Source organism: Engraulis encrasicolus, chromosome 2 (genome assembly GCF_034702125.1).
Source record: "Engraulis encrasicolus isolate BLACKSEA-1 chromosome 2, IST_EnEncr_1.0, whole genome shotgun sequence".
In the NCBI taxonomy this organism is placed as follows: Eukaryota; Metazoa; Chordata; class Actinopteri; order Clupeiformes; family Engraulidae; genus Engraulis; species Engraulis encrasicolus.
Window position 1 is genome coordinate 6926862 of NC_085858.1, and position 17178 is coordinate 6944039.

Below are 17178 nucleotides of genomic sequence, written 5' to 3' on the forward strand. Positions count from 1 at the left end.
GCAAGTGAGCACCATGGACATTGTCACATGTAGGCAATTTGAACAGCGCGATCTAAGCAGTGTCTGTGCTAAATCTCAGTGTATTCTGCTCAAATGAATGTGCTGTGAGTGTGTGCATGTGTGTGTGTGTGTGTGTGTGTGTGTGTGTGTGTGCGTGTGTGCGTGCATGCGTGTGTGTGTGTGTGTGTGTGTGTGTGTGTGTGTGTGTGTGTGTGTGTGTGTGTGTGTGTGTGTGTGTGTGTGTGTGTGTGTGTGTGTGTGTATGCGCACATTTTAAGAGAGTCAGCTACGTTTTTTCAGCTGAGAAACAACACACTATGCTGCTGGGCATTTGTTTTCTCCACATGAACTCAAGGCACACTATGAAGCATCGCTGGCTCATGCTCCCCACCCCCCACTCCCCACCGGCCCGCATCTTCTCACCCCCCCCCACCCCCAACCCCAACACAAACGGTGTGGAAACATCCTTCAAGAGAGCACACAACAGAGCAAACAACATCGCACTGCATCACGGAAAAGGGGAACGTTCCAACAATTCATATGGTCTCAGTCCCCAAAGGTACAGCTGGGACCCAAAAGGGAGGGGAATGATACTGTTTGGAATAGGAATGAAAGGAACGGCAGATCTTAACACTGATTTGTTTTGGCCGCTCAGGAAAAACACACACGTACGCACACAACACATATGTACGTATACACACATGTACACACACACACACACACACACACACACACACACACACACACACACACACACACACACACACACACACACACACACACACACACCTTAAAAAGAAAATTACATTCTGGGGACTCTGTGCTTTAAGGGGACATGAAGCAGCTGCCAGGGGTTTGCTCTGGCAATGTCAGTAGTCCGGTGTCTCTAGTGCAGGCTCAGTTCAGCAAGAGTCACATGGTTACCATCAGTTGAAGGGGAAGAGTGTGCACATCCCAGGAACTGACTGTAGGAGCCGCACACTTGAAATCCTTGTTGTTGTTTTTTATTATTTCATTGCTGGATCCAGCAAAATCGGAACAAAATGTATTTCAAGTGCGCAGAATCCTCACTCTGAAAATCACATGGTTACGATGATGCGGCGGTGCTGCGGCGGCTCAACCACACAATTATGTGATAAGTTAGTTCGTTGGCTCTTCAAGCACCGTTCACCAACATGCCCAAACAAACAAACAAACAAAAGAGCCTTTCCCTCAGGCAGTCATGTACTGACTGACTGCCCTACTTTTGTTCTTCTGTTTCTTGTTTCTTCTGTTTTCTTGTTTCGTATTGTTTTTCTTGTGCAATTTGAGTCTTGACTTGAATCAAAATTTTACCTTCAACAGTTGATGAAACAGCTATGTCATATCAGGCTATAGCTCCAACCATTCAGCTCAACTACAAAAGTTTTGTTGTTTTCCCTTTAAAACAATATTGACAACTATTGTACTGTTCATTATGATAGTTATTGTACATTTCCGGTGTCTGTCCTGTGTTCAGAGTCAGATGAGCATGGATAAGAGACAGCTAACAGAGAGGCCTAACAGGCATCCTGGACAAATCCTCATCCTCAACCGTCCTGCAGAGCATGTACAGTAACAATATGGCTTGGTTGCCAATGGTGACCATCCGACAGGCACTAGTGGACTAGTGGACCTGTCTCCTGTGTGAGCTTCCTCTGTTTTCTTACACAACCATCATACGAAAAGCACCAATCTCCCTCAGCACACACAAGCACACACACACACACACACACAAACACTATTGTGTGTCAGGTGCTCATCTCATCTCCAGGCTCGACCCCAGTCCCCAGCCCCCAGCTCCGTCCCAAGTTGCCAGTCTCCCATCCACAGCTGCCATAGAGCTGATAGGGTGGGTGTGGTGGAGGTGTGTAGAATGCATAAGCGAGGCGAGCCAGCGGAGCAGGACACCAGACCAGACCTCCAGTCCAGTCAGTGACGCCCTGCTGATCACCTCATCACTTGGAGAACGAGAGCGTGTCTCTTTGTCCCTTCTTCCCCTCAGAGGCTGCTCTCACTGCTGACCAGCGGGCCCTCGTAGCCCTGGCCCCTGTCCACCAGCGGCCTCCCAGCGTCCTCATAGCCGGGGGAGTCCAGGGGCTGTGGCTGAAGGGGCAGCGCTCCTCCACCTCCACCTCCACCTCGCAGGGTCCTGCCATTCTGACAGCCCACCAGCGCGTGCTTCTCCTCTGGGGCCGACTCAAAGTCCACTCGGGTGGTGGTGGTCTTTATGGGGGAGGTGGTGGCGGTCTTTGTGGAGGAGGTGGTGGCGATGGGCTTGGTGCAGTCCGGCGCCGCCGTGGTGGTGGTGTCTGGGTAGTGCAGGGGGATCATGGAGGGCTGGGTGACCAGGCTGCCGGCGCGCAGGTTGAGCGTGTGGCTGTAGGTGTGGCGGTACTCCTCCTCGATGTTGCGGCCCAGCTTCCAGCGCTTCCACTTCTTCAGGATCTCTGACTGCACCTGAGGAAGTAAGTGAGTATGCCCTTTATTATCCCACAGTGGGGAAATTCATGTGTCGCAGCAGTATCACACATACAGCATGTACAAAATAGACGACATTCATACAATCCCAGGACCAGAGAGTTAAAAATTATGTAAGGGAAATATAAATGAGAAATTATATAAAAAATGACAAATAGAGGTGTTACTGAGGAGGCAGGGGTGGGGAATTGGGTAGTGTCAGAAGGACAAGGAGTCAATATGCTGCACTACACTGTGTACTCTGATGACAATTAGGATGCCATAGTGGCAGGAGATAAGATCTGTGCAGGGCCGGCGATAGGCAGAGGCAGACAGGGCAGTCGCCTAGGGCACCAAATGTCTTGGGGGCACCTGAATATCCCACAGAATTAGAATATGAAGAGAAATAGAAAATTGAACTTTACGTTGACACTGAATATTCATGGGCACATGTAGTGTGTAGGTACTAGATCAGCTGTACTTGATCAGATGTACCATGCTAAGTTTATATATGTTTACAAATGCCAATCTGTAAATGCACAAAAAAAGAAAAGGCTGTGCTCGCCTAGGGCACCAAATTGTGATGAACCGGCCCTGGATCTGTGAGTGTGTTTAGATGACCTACTCACCTCTTTGTTGAAAAAGCAGTACAAGATGGCCACGAGGAGACCCTGTAGAAATGTCAAAGTGTACGTGTCAGTTGTATAGTGTGATACAGGATCATGCAGTCAGAAAGAAGAGAGTAAAATACAGCCAGAGAGAGAGCGAGAGAGAGAGAGAGCGAGAACTAGGAGAGAGAGAGAGACGGAAACAGACAGAAAGATGGAAGAGGCCCTCAAATACACAACGAGTTTTCAAGCAAAGCCAGTGCCATCTGTAACGTGCACACAGTGAATAATACACAACTAGGGTGAAAATTCATCTCGCAATCAAGTCTTCAAAGGCGCACAAGAAATGACAAACAAATAAAAATCTTCCCCGACAAGCAGGCCGGAAACTACACAAATAAGAAATGTCGCATTAACATTTGGGGGTGAAACGGTTCGCTCTTCCACACATTTGCACTGTAGTAGATATCTGCGATGCACAGATGGGCCCACCCATAGTCCACACTACATCAATCCTTGGGGAATCGGAGGCACTCTTGTTCTCTCTCGCTGCCGGTCGCTCTGTTCTAGTTCTGTGCGTGAACTCGTACTCATTGAGCCGATTCTGCTGCCTGGATGGTGAACCCTCGACACATTCCATCATGGCCCCTCATCAGCACCGCTCTGCTCATTACTGGGGGTAAATGAGTCAGGCTTATTGGAGAGAGACAGAGAGAGTGGGACTCCGTGCACGTGTGTGACTGTGCGCGCGCGCGTGTGTGTGCGGGTGTGTGTATACACGTGTGCGCGTACACACGTATGTCTTTGTGTAATGTGTGTGCACATTTCTGTGTGACCAAATGTGTGCGAGAGTGTGTATCTGCGTGCGTTTTATTTTGGCTTAATTAGTCCTGGCACCCTGATATAAATAATGAATGCGAGCATCTCGCACTCGTTGGTTGTCTTTGGGAGCGTAATGAAAGGGCACGAGGGGGAGAGCTGGCCCTACAGCCAAATATTTTTACAGCTCGTTGAACTAGAGCATATGGGGGTGTTGCTGCCTTCAAAATAGACACCGGGACAGCCATGATGACGGCTCTGAACCCTGTGTGTCCCTTAGTTAGCCCATGCTCGAAAGTTCCCAGGCTGAGATTTGGTGCGTGTGTGTGTGTGTGTGTGTGTGTGTGTGTGTGTGTGTGTGTGTGTGTGTGTGTGTGTGTGTGTGTATGTGTTTGTGTGTGTGATTTACATTTGTGACCTGACCTGGAAACAGATGAGCATGAGGTCAATGTGGAGTTTGAATTTACACAGGGCATGCTACTGCTGCTGCTGCTGCTGTGCTGTGCTGTGCTGTGCTGTGCTGTGCTGTGCTGTGCTGTGTGTGTGTGTGTGTGTGTGTGTGTGTGTGTGTGTGTGTGTGTGTGTGTGTGTGTGTGTGTGTGTGTGTGTGTGTGTGTGTGTGTGTGTGTGTGTGTGTATTACAGCTGAGGCCTGACCTGGAAGGAGCTGAAGAGGAGGTCGATGAAGAGTTTGGTGAGGCGCAGTCCCAGCGCGCGGTCTGAGGTAGACTCGTCCGTGACGAAGGAGAAGAGCACGGGGTGGATACCCAGCAGAGGGATCAGGGTGAGGGTGGACTTAGCCAGCCTGCACACACACACACACGCACGCACGCACGCACGCATACACACACACACACACACACACACACACACACACACGGCACAAAGAACATGTTATGCCACAATGTACAGTACTATGGCCATGTTTACATGATGTTTTTAATTCTGAATTAAATATTAAATATTATTAAATTGAGTTAAATGAATCTTGTAAATGAGGCCAATATCTTATATTACTAAATAACCATTGTACTAATAAAAGATCTAGGCATTTCAATTCTTATTATTGTTTATTGTATACATTTGAAGATCAGATGCAAAACCCTCTGAAAGTTATTACAAAAATCTGTACAAATGAATAGTATTTTCCCCAAGTTAACTCAATCAAAAAGCCATTTAAATGTTAATATCAAGTACTAAAGTATAACATTTTTAATATCACTTATACAGAAGTATAGTCTATTTATTCACTTATTCACTTTTTTTAAGCACACTAGTGACACAATGTTATTCATGACAGTCACACACATATTGCAATCATAATCAAGGCTCTCACCGAAACTTGTAGTCAGAGTATCTCATTTGGTGTGCTCTCAGCTTGGACACGAGAATCTTTATGATGCGGATGAAGATAAAGAAGTTGATCTGCAGGGCAAAATGAACAGGCAGAGGGGAAAAACAGAAAATCAAACTTAAATACTTAAAGCCTACTTTCAAAAATACACATACCATATGTATTGTATAAGCATATAAATAGGTTCATATATACAGGGTGCGATTTGTTGAAGAACCAGAAGGGGGGATAAGTTTCAGATTTGAAGCATTATCAATGGAGTTACATACCGCAAATATTAAAATCCTGTAGGAAAGTGGCAATATCAAAACCAGAAAGGGGGACAATCCCCCCCATCCCACCCTACAAATCGCACCCTGCATATATACACTGACAGTACAGTACATATTTTGCACATGCCATATATACCATAGAATGTAAATATACTGTACACACACTATACTGTATGCCTGTACACATACATATTGCACATGTTGATCACTGAAGGCTATGCTATAACCTATGGGACAACCAGTGGCAGAACAATGGCACACAAGGCCCCAGGGCAAAACACTCTACTCTACTCCAATATGGGAAGGCCCTGAGCACATGCCCTCCTTGCCCCGCCCCTATAGCTCCGCCCCTGGGGACTACTACAACAGTGTCATGCAGGCAATCTGGTAGTGCATGCATTATTACCCACATATTTCCCCACATCTCCAAATGTTCTGAACACGCCATTGGTTAAAAAAATGTCCTCATCCCCTTAGCTGCTATTTCTGATTGGCGGGTAGGGGAGGGGTATTGAGAGCCGTGATTCCGTGGGATACGTGTGGAGCTAGCAGTACACTGGCCGATGCAGTGCAGACCTCTTCAACACAGGAATTCCTGTGAGATAGGACCCTCTTAAGACTGGAGGTCAGGCCGTGCCTTACGTAACATCCTCACAAGACATCGCTGCTGGTCGCTGAGGTTGAGTGCTTCACCCCAATAGCTACAGTGCGTCTGGTGAAGGACGCGCTCTGCTTCCTCATGCTTCCAATCTGTGGGGCTTGTTTCCCCTGCAAACCCCGCCGACGCCCACAGCCATCCACTACAGGCCACAAATGAAGAACACTGAGGATGCTAAGTGATCTCGATTTGGTATTCTCACAACCCACTTTTCCGCACGCCATATATTATGGAAATCCTGTTAATATTGCATTGGATGGCAAAGGCGAGGGCAACTGCTGGCTAACTGAGGGTGATGGAGCGAAATGGAATAGCTGAGTGAGTGTGCACATGTAGATAGAGACTTCCGGAAAGTACTGCCAGCACTGGAGGCAAGACGCTTCTGCTTCACTACTGTACTTCTGTCGTAGTCCGCAACACTGCTCAAAGTGAGCACTATACTGTAGCTTGGGTGTATGTGTGTCAGAGAGAGAGAGGGGGGGAGCTGAGCTGCAGATATGAGGAGAGGATGTACAGTATGTCTCACCAGTACAGACAGTAGGATGGGGGAGCGGATGATCCACCAGTACTCCATATTTATATTCTGCTCCCAACACCTGCAGCAGACAAACAAACAAACAAGTGATTGATCGATTAATGGATTGATTGATTTTGTATTTGTATTTGGAGCATCAGCATATATAGCATGGTGAACTTGCACTGTATACACAAATACACACTTTTCTTTGTTTTTTTTGTTTTTGTTTTTTTAATTCTATCATGATTTGTATGTGTATGGTGTAGTCAATAAGTGGGCCAAGGAAAACACTAGGCACCCAAAGCTCATCCCCATATCCTTTCCCGATAAGACAAGGGCAATGTTAAGGGTCGGCTCTTTTCAACTTTCCTCCAAACGAATTAAAGGACTTGCTCCTGCCCTACCTTGCCACTCACCCGCTCCTCCTCTGTCTGCCGGTCTGTCTGTCCCACCACCAGCAGAGATAGTTCACATTCTACTCTTCCTGCATTTTCTATGCCAGTCTATTCTAGTCTCTACAGTATTTCTCTGTCTCTCCATTTCTCTCCCCCCCCCTAACCACATCACAATCTCCTCTCGACTGGTAGTGTGCTCTTTTTCTGAAAACTAGAGCGAGACAAAAAAGAGAACAAAGTCAGCAGGCAATCACGGAGCCTGTATCTGTGTCCAGGGGGCAAAGGACCAGACAAAAGCCACATTATACACGGCTGACTTGGGCTCCAATGGCCATGCCAGCAGAGTAGAGGATGAGAAGGGAGCAGCGGAGGAGAGAAGAGAAGAGCAGCCGTGCTGAAAGGTTAGAGCAGGAAGAGGAGCATTGAAGTACACCCCCTGTCTGCTGGCGGAGGGAGGGGGACGAAGGATGCTGTGGCGTCCTCATAAAAAAAGGCCGACAAGCAATCCCAGGGCACAAATAATCTACTGCGTTGCTGTGTACTCAACGACGTAAATGATATAAGGGCCACAAGGCATTATTTAGATGGCACAGCTGTAATCATCTCCGGCCCGCCATGCGGCAGTCCTTCATCTTGTTTGCTTTGGCGGGTCTGCTGTTTGCTCTGCACAGAGGGCCCTGAGGAGCCAGAGCTCGGCTCAGAGAGATGCGCTGACATGTATCTCTATATAGGCTGTCTATTAAAAACCCCACAGGCTTCATTTTCTTATCTTAACATATGTCAGTGGTCTCTACACTAATGGTTATGAACATTTCTAGGTTAAAGGAGCAGTAGCAGATTCTGCTTGAAATTGCTTCCATTTACCATCTGTATGAATAACAAAGAAAACAGAAGGAGCTGCTACATGAGCTCCAGTGGCGCAATCGGTTAGCGCGCGGTACTTATAAGGCAGTACAGGCTGAGCAATGCCGAGGTTGTGAGTTCGAGCCTCACCTGGAGCAGGTCACCTTTAGATGTTGGAACACTTAATGACATGTGAATACCTCAGTGAAAAACAATAATGCAGATATCTACAAAGTTTGAGATATGTCACTGGCACAGAAAATATGTTGGCTGACTGTTACTATACTGTGCTCAGTGAAAGGTCAGAATGGGCAGCCGTGGCCTAGTGGTTAGAGAGTTGGTCTTTCAATCCAGGGGTTGCCGGTTCAAATCCCCCCTGACCTCTCCCTACATCTCCATCCATGGCTGAGGTGCCCTTGAGCAAGGCACCTAACCCCACATTGCTCCAGGAACTGTAACTAATACTCTGAAAAATAATAGTTGTAAGTCGCTTTGAATAAAAATGAAAGCGTCAGCTAAGTGCAATGTAATAAGGAGCTAATTCAAAAGAAACACTTCCTGCATGATCTTGTTGGTGACAGGTGTTACCTGTTAGTATGTGTTCTGCTTTACACAGGACATACTCAAGATGTAGTGTTTGACATTTAGTGCCCCTTTGTTGTAAACCCATTTCCCCCACATGTGGACACAAAAACAAATAGGATCTCACAGTTCACCTTGAAATAAACCAGGACTATCACTTCAGCACCTATATAAGGTACATAGTGTTGGATACTTAACCCGAAAGAGACCCATCAAAGGTAGGGTGTGGGAATGAGAGGGAGCTGGGAGAGCTGAGGAGTACCTGAACTGAAATTGTGAGCAACGAGATAGATCTGCCCTGTTTCCTATGCTTATCACTTAGCAATTACATTAGGATCAGTCACACCAACAAGTGCAATTTGCCACTTCACTGAACTGGCTCGCAAGTCATGTAATAGATTTCCAATGTGCCACGGCTGAAAGCCTGGGAAACCATCACTGGGAAGAACTCTGTGGTGAGATTGCCGCCTTATAAAAAAAAAAAAGAAATCGACATTTTGCTGTCATGACCTCTAAGCGTGAGGATCCAAAACACATTAAGGTCTCGGAGCCCAGCGATGAGAGTTTGACATCAGGTGCAAAGAAAAGAGACGCCTCTCATTGGCACACATACCGACAAGGATTGTCACAGGTAATATGTGTCAGTGTCAACAGCAATGGCCTGCTCAGAGGATAAAACCGCCTTTTTCAAGAGGACAAAAAAACAAATCAAACACTTACTCTTCATTCTCATAGAGATACTTCACAATCACCCACGGGAACACAAATACTAGAGGGATACCTGTGGATAAAAGGAAGAAGTATGAATACATTTATCACAGACATCATCGGTTGGAATAGTAGTACCAGCTATTGAGGTAGTAGTAATAATAATAGTAGAAGAGTACTGGCAAGGATAGCAATAGCAGTCATGTAGCAACAACAGCCAATAAGATTAAAAAAGCAAACACATTTTCGTACTCTCATTTTCAATATATACATGCAGGGTTCTTTCAGATTAGGACTTGATTGTATGAGTATTCATTTGATAGTTAAAACAGAATACAAAAAAATATTATGTTAAAAAAATATAATCGCTAAAACAGAATACATTGTTTTTAAAGGAAGTGCAACGTCTTCAGACAGATATTGCATATTCATCGGTCCACCCTCAGCCTGCTCACCCCAGCCGATGCAGAGGTAGATGCCAAAGTAGTTCCTCTCGTGGAGCACCGTGACGACCAGTAGGTTGTGCAGGTAGATGCCCTCTACCAGGAGCCAATAGCTGTTGGCCGTGATGCTGTACTGCATCATCACCACGGCAACCCGACAACCTATCGCTGTCTGCAACACAATCAAAAATACACACACAACACAACACACACACATGAATGCAGAGGTTACAGAAGATACCTTCAGCAATCCCTTTTTTCTGTGTGCAATCAACAGTACCACATGTGTAGACTGCAAGAGGTTTAAAGTACTGTATTGTTACTCTGTTACACATGTCAAGGTTGCAATTCATTACTGTTGATTCCTGTGGAGCCTGACCTCGTTGTTGACCATCCACTCCACTTCGTAATCAGAGTGGTGCTGCATGTCTCGGTCGAAGTTGAAGAAGGGTTTCTCTATGATGGCGTCTTTGATGAGGATGGACATGGCCCTCAGGATGAAGGAGGCGAACAGGTTCATGTGGATGTTGTTCCTGGTGCAGTGGAGCTTCCTGTAGAAAAGGGATCATTACAGAAGCACGCACGCACACGTCACACGCACGCATGCACGTCACACGCACGCACACACACACACAGGCTACGTCAGGAGTGAGGAACCTTTTTCATTCGAAGGGCCACTTCAAATTTTATAAAGTCTTCCAAGGCCCATACTATGAACACAAAACAGGATTTCCCCTTACACCTTTACAACAGACCCCACCTGCACTCGGTCCCCTGAAAATGTAACTTAATTGTATTGCAAATGTAATTTCTAAGACTGCTTTACAAAACATGTCCTATTTCCTGGGCCATAGGTTCCCCACCCATGAGATAAGGGATAATTACAAAAGCTGCGTAGGCACCATAATTGGCAGGCAAACATTGCGGAGAGGTTTCAGTCTGAGCTGGGGACATCCCTAACCGACTGTATGTTTTTTCTCTCACACTCAATTCCCCATCTCTCTCCAATGCCCTGTAAAAATCATGATGAACTGCTGTTTTATTGCTCTGATCTGTTGTAAGATGATGACTGTTTGCCCATTTGGTCTTACTGCACCACATGTGATTTTACATTACTCGTAGCTGATGCTTGTATCCAAAGTGACTTACAGTTATGTACAGGGTGTTGCTTACAGTTCCTGGATCAGTGTGGGCTTAGGTTTTTATAGGCTGAGGGCACATTTTCCCAAAAAGGGCTTAGGTATTTAGAGGCCGTTTTTTTCCAGTGCGTCAGGCTTAAATGGGTTAAATAGCTGAAAGTGTGAAAATACATTACATTGCACTTAGCTGACGCTTTCATTTTATTCAAAGCGACTTACAACTATGACTTTTCAGGATATTGGTTACAGTCCCTGGGGCAATGTGGGGTTAGGTGCCTGGCTCAAGGGCACTTCAGCCATGGATGGAAATGTAGGGAGAGGTCAGTGGGGATTCAAACCGGCAAACCCTAGATTGAAAGACCACCTCTCTAACCACTAGGCCAATGTTTCCCAACCTTTTTTGTCTTGTGTACCCCCAAGCCTTTTCATTGTGCCATGAGTACCCCCTAAGTCAAGTTCTATATCGCTTTCTCCATCCCAATGTAACTAAGCTCCATATGTTTGTTAAAATTAAATTTTTCCAAGTACCCCCTGCAGTGTGCTCGCGTACCCCTAGTGGTACACGTACCCCTGGTTGGGAAACACTGCACTAGGCCACGGCTGCCCCTGATACCCCTGATAACACACATTGTGATTATCCATCACATAGAAGACATGTAAATGTCTTAATGAAATGTGTCTTACAGTAATTACCTGAAAGCCATGAGGATGCCCAAGGCCAGCACTAGAGCGCCCAGAGAGAGGGAGTAGCCCACCGTGTACATGGCCCGGAACATGGCCAGGATCTTCCCATGCTGCAACACACACACACACACCAGGACAACACCACAGAGGACAGAGGAGCAGGGAGAGGGGGCAGAAATAGAGAGACAGGGAGAGATAGGAGACAGGAGAGGGAGAGAAGGAGAGGAAGACAGGTCAGAGAGAGAGAGAGATAGAGAGAGACGGAGAGATAACAGAAGGGAGAGGGAGAGAAGGAGAGGAAGAGAAGCGTGAGATAGAGAGAGTGACAGGGAGAGAGGGGCAGAAATAGAAGCAGGTAGAGTTAGAGAAGGAGGGGAAGAGATAGAGAGAGCAAGAGAGAGGAGCAGGGAGAGAAAAGGGGGAGAAAAGGAGAGGAAGAGAGGGGCAAGGATCCAGTTATCAGCGGCATCCATGGTTTGCGTCCGCTTTGTACATTTTGTTGTGGCGAGTCACCACAGCTTAATGTTCTCCCCCACATCTTCAGAGCTTTGGTGTTTTCAGCCTACTAAGAGACTTGATTTATTCATTTATTGCATTATTTAAAGTTAGGACTGGAATCCCTGTTCCTGCCCCTCAAATGTTCAAAGACATCCTAGAGGAAACACTGCTGTCATGTACTGTAGACCAAGAGTATTTAATCCATTATTGAACACTTGCACCATTTAGATATTTTGGGGGCTTTCTGCCTGTATTCACTTAGGACTAAGTGAGAGCAGACAGGAAGCAAGTGGGAGAGAGAGATGAGGCAGGCCCAGGAAATGACACAGACCCTGGACCTGTCTCCCCATGGGCATATGGTATAGCCAGTGTAACTGAGGTGTTCCTCCGTAGTCCGCTCCTCGGGTCTCGAACTTGCCACCTCCTAGTCAATGCATCGGTTCGAGCATGGGAGGCACAGCACGATACCGCTGAGCAAAAGGACCAGTCCAGTAGCTCAGCACTACCGATACTGTATGAGGCTTCGGGAGGGAGGTTTACTAACATTCCCTGCCACACTCTGCTAGTTGGCCTCCGTTACACAATTATAGTCTATACGTGGTAAGGTGCAACAGTGCACTGTGCCTTAGCAGTCCCACTTTATAATACTATTTAAATACACAAATAGACATTACGCATGGCATCTGTTTGTATAGTTAACTGTGTGTGCATGTCTCCATGAGCTAATGTGATTGTGACAGACAGTGAAGCATGTGCAGGTAAGGCGAGTTAGAAGTGGTGTACCCTCTCAGCACCGTCGTCCCCCATGAGCTCACACTCGCTCGTGTTCCTCTCCGCCGACCACTGTCCATCAGCCCCACAGTCGCGGTACACAAAGCCATGTTGTACTGCAGTGGACACATGCACACACACGCACGCACGCACACACACGCACGCACGCACGCACGCACGCACGCACGCACGCACGCACGCACGCACGCACACACACACACAATCATCAAGTGATATAGGCATTGAGTGTTACAGTCTCTGTCTCATTCTACAAACTATTCAATATACAAATAGACAGATGTCTGTTTTGTTAACCTTTAGGAGGTGTCTAGATTTGAAGCCTGTCTCAGGCAGGTATCTGTACTTATTTCAAAATCAAACAGTCAGTCAGTTCAAGATGAAGTGTGAGCAGCAACACTACCACAGTTCTCTATTGGCCTGAACACACTCTGGAAGATCACTCCTGAGGTGATGAACCTGCTGTTGAGTACTCTCACAATATCACACTTTATGATGGAATGAGTCCAGATATCACTTAATTATCTACAACTTCTTTCTCATCTCCAATCTAACATTGTTCCAGAAATGAGCAATGAGATCTAATAGACTTGCTGACTCCTCTTGTTCTGTTGCTGCTGAGTGGTATTTGGGCAGCGGTGTTGATGAAGTCATCGCCTCTCCTAGTGAGACATATAAACTGCCTCCGCATCCTCAGGCCCTGTACACATTGAGGCGGATACATGATAATGTTCATTATAATTGATCCAGTTACCCTTCCTGTACACATGAATATGCCATAGGCCTGTTCTCAAACCTAAAATGATGTGGATGAATCAAAAGCAGTCAGCTTTGCATTGTGGTGAGCTCTAAATTAACACCAGCCAACCAGACAAATACTGGTGAAATTTCAGGCTGGTAGAATAGATCAACTTACAAGTCACTTTCACCCATTGGCGAGTGTGTAGTTGGCTAGTAAGATTAACATCCACTTACCATCTTGGCAAGTGATGAAAAGAGTTAATTTAGAGCCCTGGTGGTGTGTGAAAAGTGAAAAGGCGAGTTGAAATTACAGAATCGGATTCCAAAAACGTTGGGACACTTGGTATTTTGATAGCTATCTTTGATGTAGTAAGGATGCGCATACATCCCTAAAAACAATTGTCACGAGTGCTGGATACAGGTGAACACATGACAAGCCTTGACCGTTGTTCAGTCGAAACCGTGTGTCAAGTTTCACTGAGTAAATCACAGCGAGGGATCTTTTACGGTGTGTGGATATCTCTTTCTCCTTCTTAGTCTGATACTCACCCTTGGCGTACCAGGGCAGATACCAGGGGCAAGGAATGGTGACTGTGGTGTTGGGAAGCCCGTCTGGCCAGCACGCAAACCTGTCAGAGGTTCTGTTGCACACCACACCTGCAAGAAAACAATAAAGAAGGGTGTCAAATGTTCCTACCAGCAGCTCTGGCGCTGTATCTTCACTCCCTTTGCCTAACTCGGCCTATTTCCTGTTGACATTAAGGATAATACAGGCAGGGCCCAGCCGTGGCTCAATCGGCAGGGCACTCGAATGCTACGACGGCGACCCGGGTTCGATTTCAGCCCGAGGTCATTTGCCAAGCCCTCCCCATCTCTCTCTCTCCCCGCTAATTTCCTGTCGCTCTACACTGTCTGTATCATAATAAAGGCATAAAAATCCCCCCCCCAAAAATATGTTTTTTGAAAAAGGACAATACAGGCAGGTGTCCATAAGGTGTTCATTCCAACAGCAGCCCCTATACTGTATATTTGCCTCCCTCTCCTCATTTCATGTTTACAATAATTATTTTACTTTCGTTTTTTCATTTATACTGGCCTCTAGAAGAATTACCGGCTGAACTACAAAGTCTATGTCTTGTTCCTCCTGAGGACTACTCAAAATGAAATAGGGGTTAACATCTGGAGGTGATGTGTCCTTTCATCTCTGTTTGCAACAATAGTACCAGTATCTGGTGCCTATATGGTACAGTATATCACACTCACTCACAGCTTCTTACATCAGAGAGAAGACTTTCATCTCATAATTATACCCCAGCAATAAGGGTGGCTGTGAGCCAGGTAAGGCAGGGATTGTTCCGAAGGGCATGGAGGCGGGAGATAAAAGGGGGTCGGTTGTCCAGGGCCCAGGGAGACAGGGAGAGAGAATCTGGGCTTTCATTTCATGGTGGTATGTATTGTATCCGGGGGCCCTTTCAGATTACTTTGTCCTGGGCCCAGTAAAAGCTGCGGGCGGCCCTGCCGGAGGGTTCAAGGTGCAGTACCTACCGGTAGCTGCAGGGTGTTGGCTGGTGTTACGCGTGCACTCGTCATGATATATGCCCCATTTTTCCCATATTCGTTTCATCGACACTGCGGGAGACACCTGTAATAGCACACAGGAATACACAGTATATATGGTCACACAGTGGGGAGAGGGAATGACAAAATGAAAGCAAAGTGAAAGCCCAACTGGGAAACTCCAACTCCCATTGCCATTGTGACACAGCACTCCACAGCACACAAGTGTACACTGCACACAATGAAAATGCATTTATGCCTCACCCGTGCAAGGGGCAGTCCCCAATGGCGCCCCAAGGAAGCAGTGTGGTGGGACAGTACTATGCTCAGAGTACCTCAGTCATGGAGGGGGATGGGGGAGAGCACTGGTTAATTACTCTCCCACCAACCTGGCGGGTCGGGAGTCGAACCGGCAACCTTTGGGTTACAAGTCTGACGCCGTAACTGCTTACCCATGACTACTCTAAGAAATGAGCCATAAACGGCATTTCATGCCCTCTCAGTGCTACAGCAATAATCCTTAAATTCAGTTGTTAAAGAAACACATCGTGCTGCATGACGCAATCCCTTATGAAACTCGATCATGGTTTTACTGTAGTAACCATGGTTCTACCATGGTATGTCATGGTTACTCCAAGTACTCTAAACCAACCATTGAATTACTATGGCTTATCCATGATTTTTTGAGTTTTACCACCATTTTGGTTATTCATGGTTTTCATGGTTTATTGACTATGGTATGTGACTATGGTTTAACCATCTTCAGAAACCATACTAAAAAAACATGAAAACTATGGTTAATTGTGGGTTTCGTGGTTACCAAAAAAACATGAAAACCATGAATAACTGCTTACGGGCAGCCGTGCTGTGATGGTTAAGGAGTTGGACTGCAAATCACAGTTGCAGTTTGATTCCCACCCTTACCTCTACCTTAAGAGGGAGAGTGCCCTTGAGCAAGGTACCTAACCCCATTTTGCTCCAACGACTGTCACCAATATGCGCGTTGGACAAAAAAGCGTCAGTTAAGTATAATTTAATTAATAACTATAAACCGTGGTAAAACCATGGTTAGTTTTCATAGTAATACCATGATTAAGTTTCGTAAGGGTATAGTTAAACCATAGTTAAACCATGATTGAACCATAGTAAAAAAAAGTGCAGAACCATTCTCAAAAAAACATGAAAACCATGATTTACCATGGTCTATTTTCGTAACTGACGTGTCAACAAAAAATACCTAGCCGTCTGATAGCAAGAATCGATGATGAATGAGTCATGTCTTTATTTCAGTAAATAAATAAATAAATAAATACATAAATACAGAGCCGGCGGGCCCATAACGCTCACTACGCTCTCTGCGTAGGGCCTCGCGTTGCCCATGACGTCACTTACGTTGAGGTAAAAAAAAAAATAAAAAAAAAATAGGCTAATTTAAAAAACGACGAACTTATTATTGATTCCGTCACGTATATAGACATAGGGCCTACGCGGTTCACCCCTTCTTCTGTGGTTAATTTCGGATGGAACAGGAGTGAGAATCTTGAGTGAGAATCTCACAACAATGCCGAGTTCCTGCCCATGTCAGTCAGTGCGCATTACAAGCGTTCCTTGCGTTACCGCGGGAACTTAAGTCCGCCTGTGTAATCGAATCAACAGGAAGAATCAAGAAAATTATGTATTGCTGTCAATGTCTTACTGCTGTTTCGAAAGCTGTAGTAGCTGCCTAGTTGAGAAACATCAGCTGACTTGACTTCTAGCCCGAGAAACGTGAGTGCAATCGAATCAACGGAGAAGAGTATGAGATAGGAAGGGGTACCGTGTGTGTGTGTGTGCGTGTGCGTGTAGGCCTACTTGCGCCCGCCCGCCCGGAGGAGAGGAGAGGAGAGGAAAGGGACGGGTCGCGCGTTTGTGTGTTAAGATGTGTGCGGCATTGACGCTGCGATTATGATCTGTCTATCTCCCGAATATTTTATTGAATAATTTACTCAGTAGCCTAGTCCTCCATCAAGTCGGTTACTCTAATCAGCTCGCCAAAACAATGAAAGTCTTGTGTGGGTATCGTGCACCAGCCCCGCTTGCAGAGGGAGATGGATG

The 17178-nt window shown here is 46.2% G+C and overlaps 1 protein-coding gene and 1 non-coding gene across 3 annotated transcripts in view; one reads left to right on the forward strand and one right to left on the reverse strand.

Moving 5' to 3' along the window:
• Nucleotides 1-445: 445 nt before the first annotated feature.
• Nucleotides 446-17178, reverse strand: part of gcgra (glucagon receptor a) — an 18515-nt gene continuing 1782 nt past the window's right edge. The window contains exons 2-13 of one of the 2 annotated variants that reach the window (XM_063220818.1): nt 15073-15169; nt 14077-14184; nt 12781-12884; nt 11509-11609; nt 10056-10227; nt 9689-9848; nt 9246-9306; nt 6715-6784; nt 5241-5329; nt 4562-4709; nt 3108-3149; nt 446-2478 (exon numbers count right to left, since the gene is read on the reverse strand). In XM_063220818.1, the coding sequence (XP_063076888.1) occupies nt 2020-2478; nt 3108-3149; nt 4562-4709; nt 5241-5329; nt 6715-6784; nt 9246-9306; nt 9689-9848; nt 10056-10227; nt 11509-11609; nt 12781-12884; nt 14077-14184; nt 15073-15169 (1611 nt within the window). In that variant the 3' untranslated portion in view covers nt 446-2019. Of the gene's footprint in view, nt 2479-3107; nt 3150-4561; nt 4710-5240; nt 5330-6714; nt 6785-9245; nt 9307-9688; nt 9849-10055; nt 10228-11508; nt 11610-12780; nt 12885-14076; nt 14185-15072; nt 15406-17178 lie in introns of those variants that run through there. The other variant, XM_063220811.1, reaches the window with a different exon arrangement.
• trnai-uau (transfer RNA isoleucine (anticodon UAU)) lies at nt 8009-8101 on the forward strand. Its single transcript is given in 2 exon segments — nt 8009-8046; nt 8066-8101. It is a non-coding gene; the product is annotated as a tRNA-Ile (tRNA).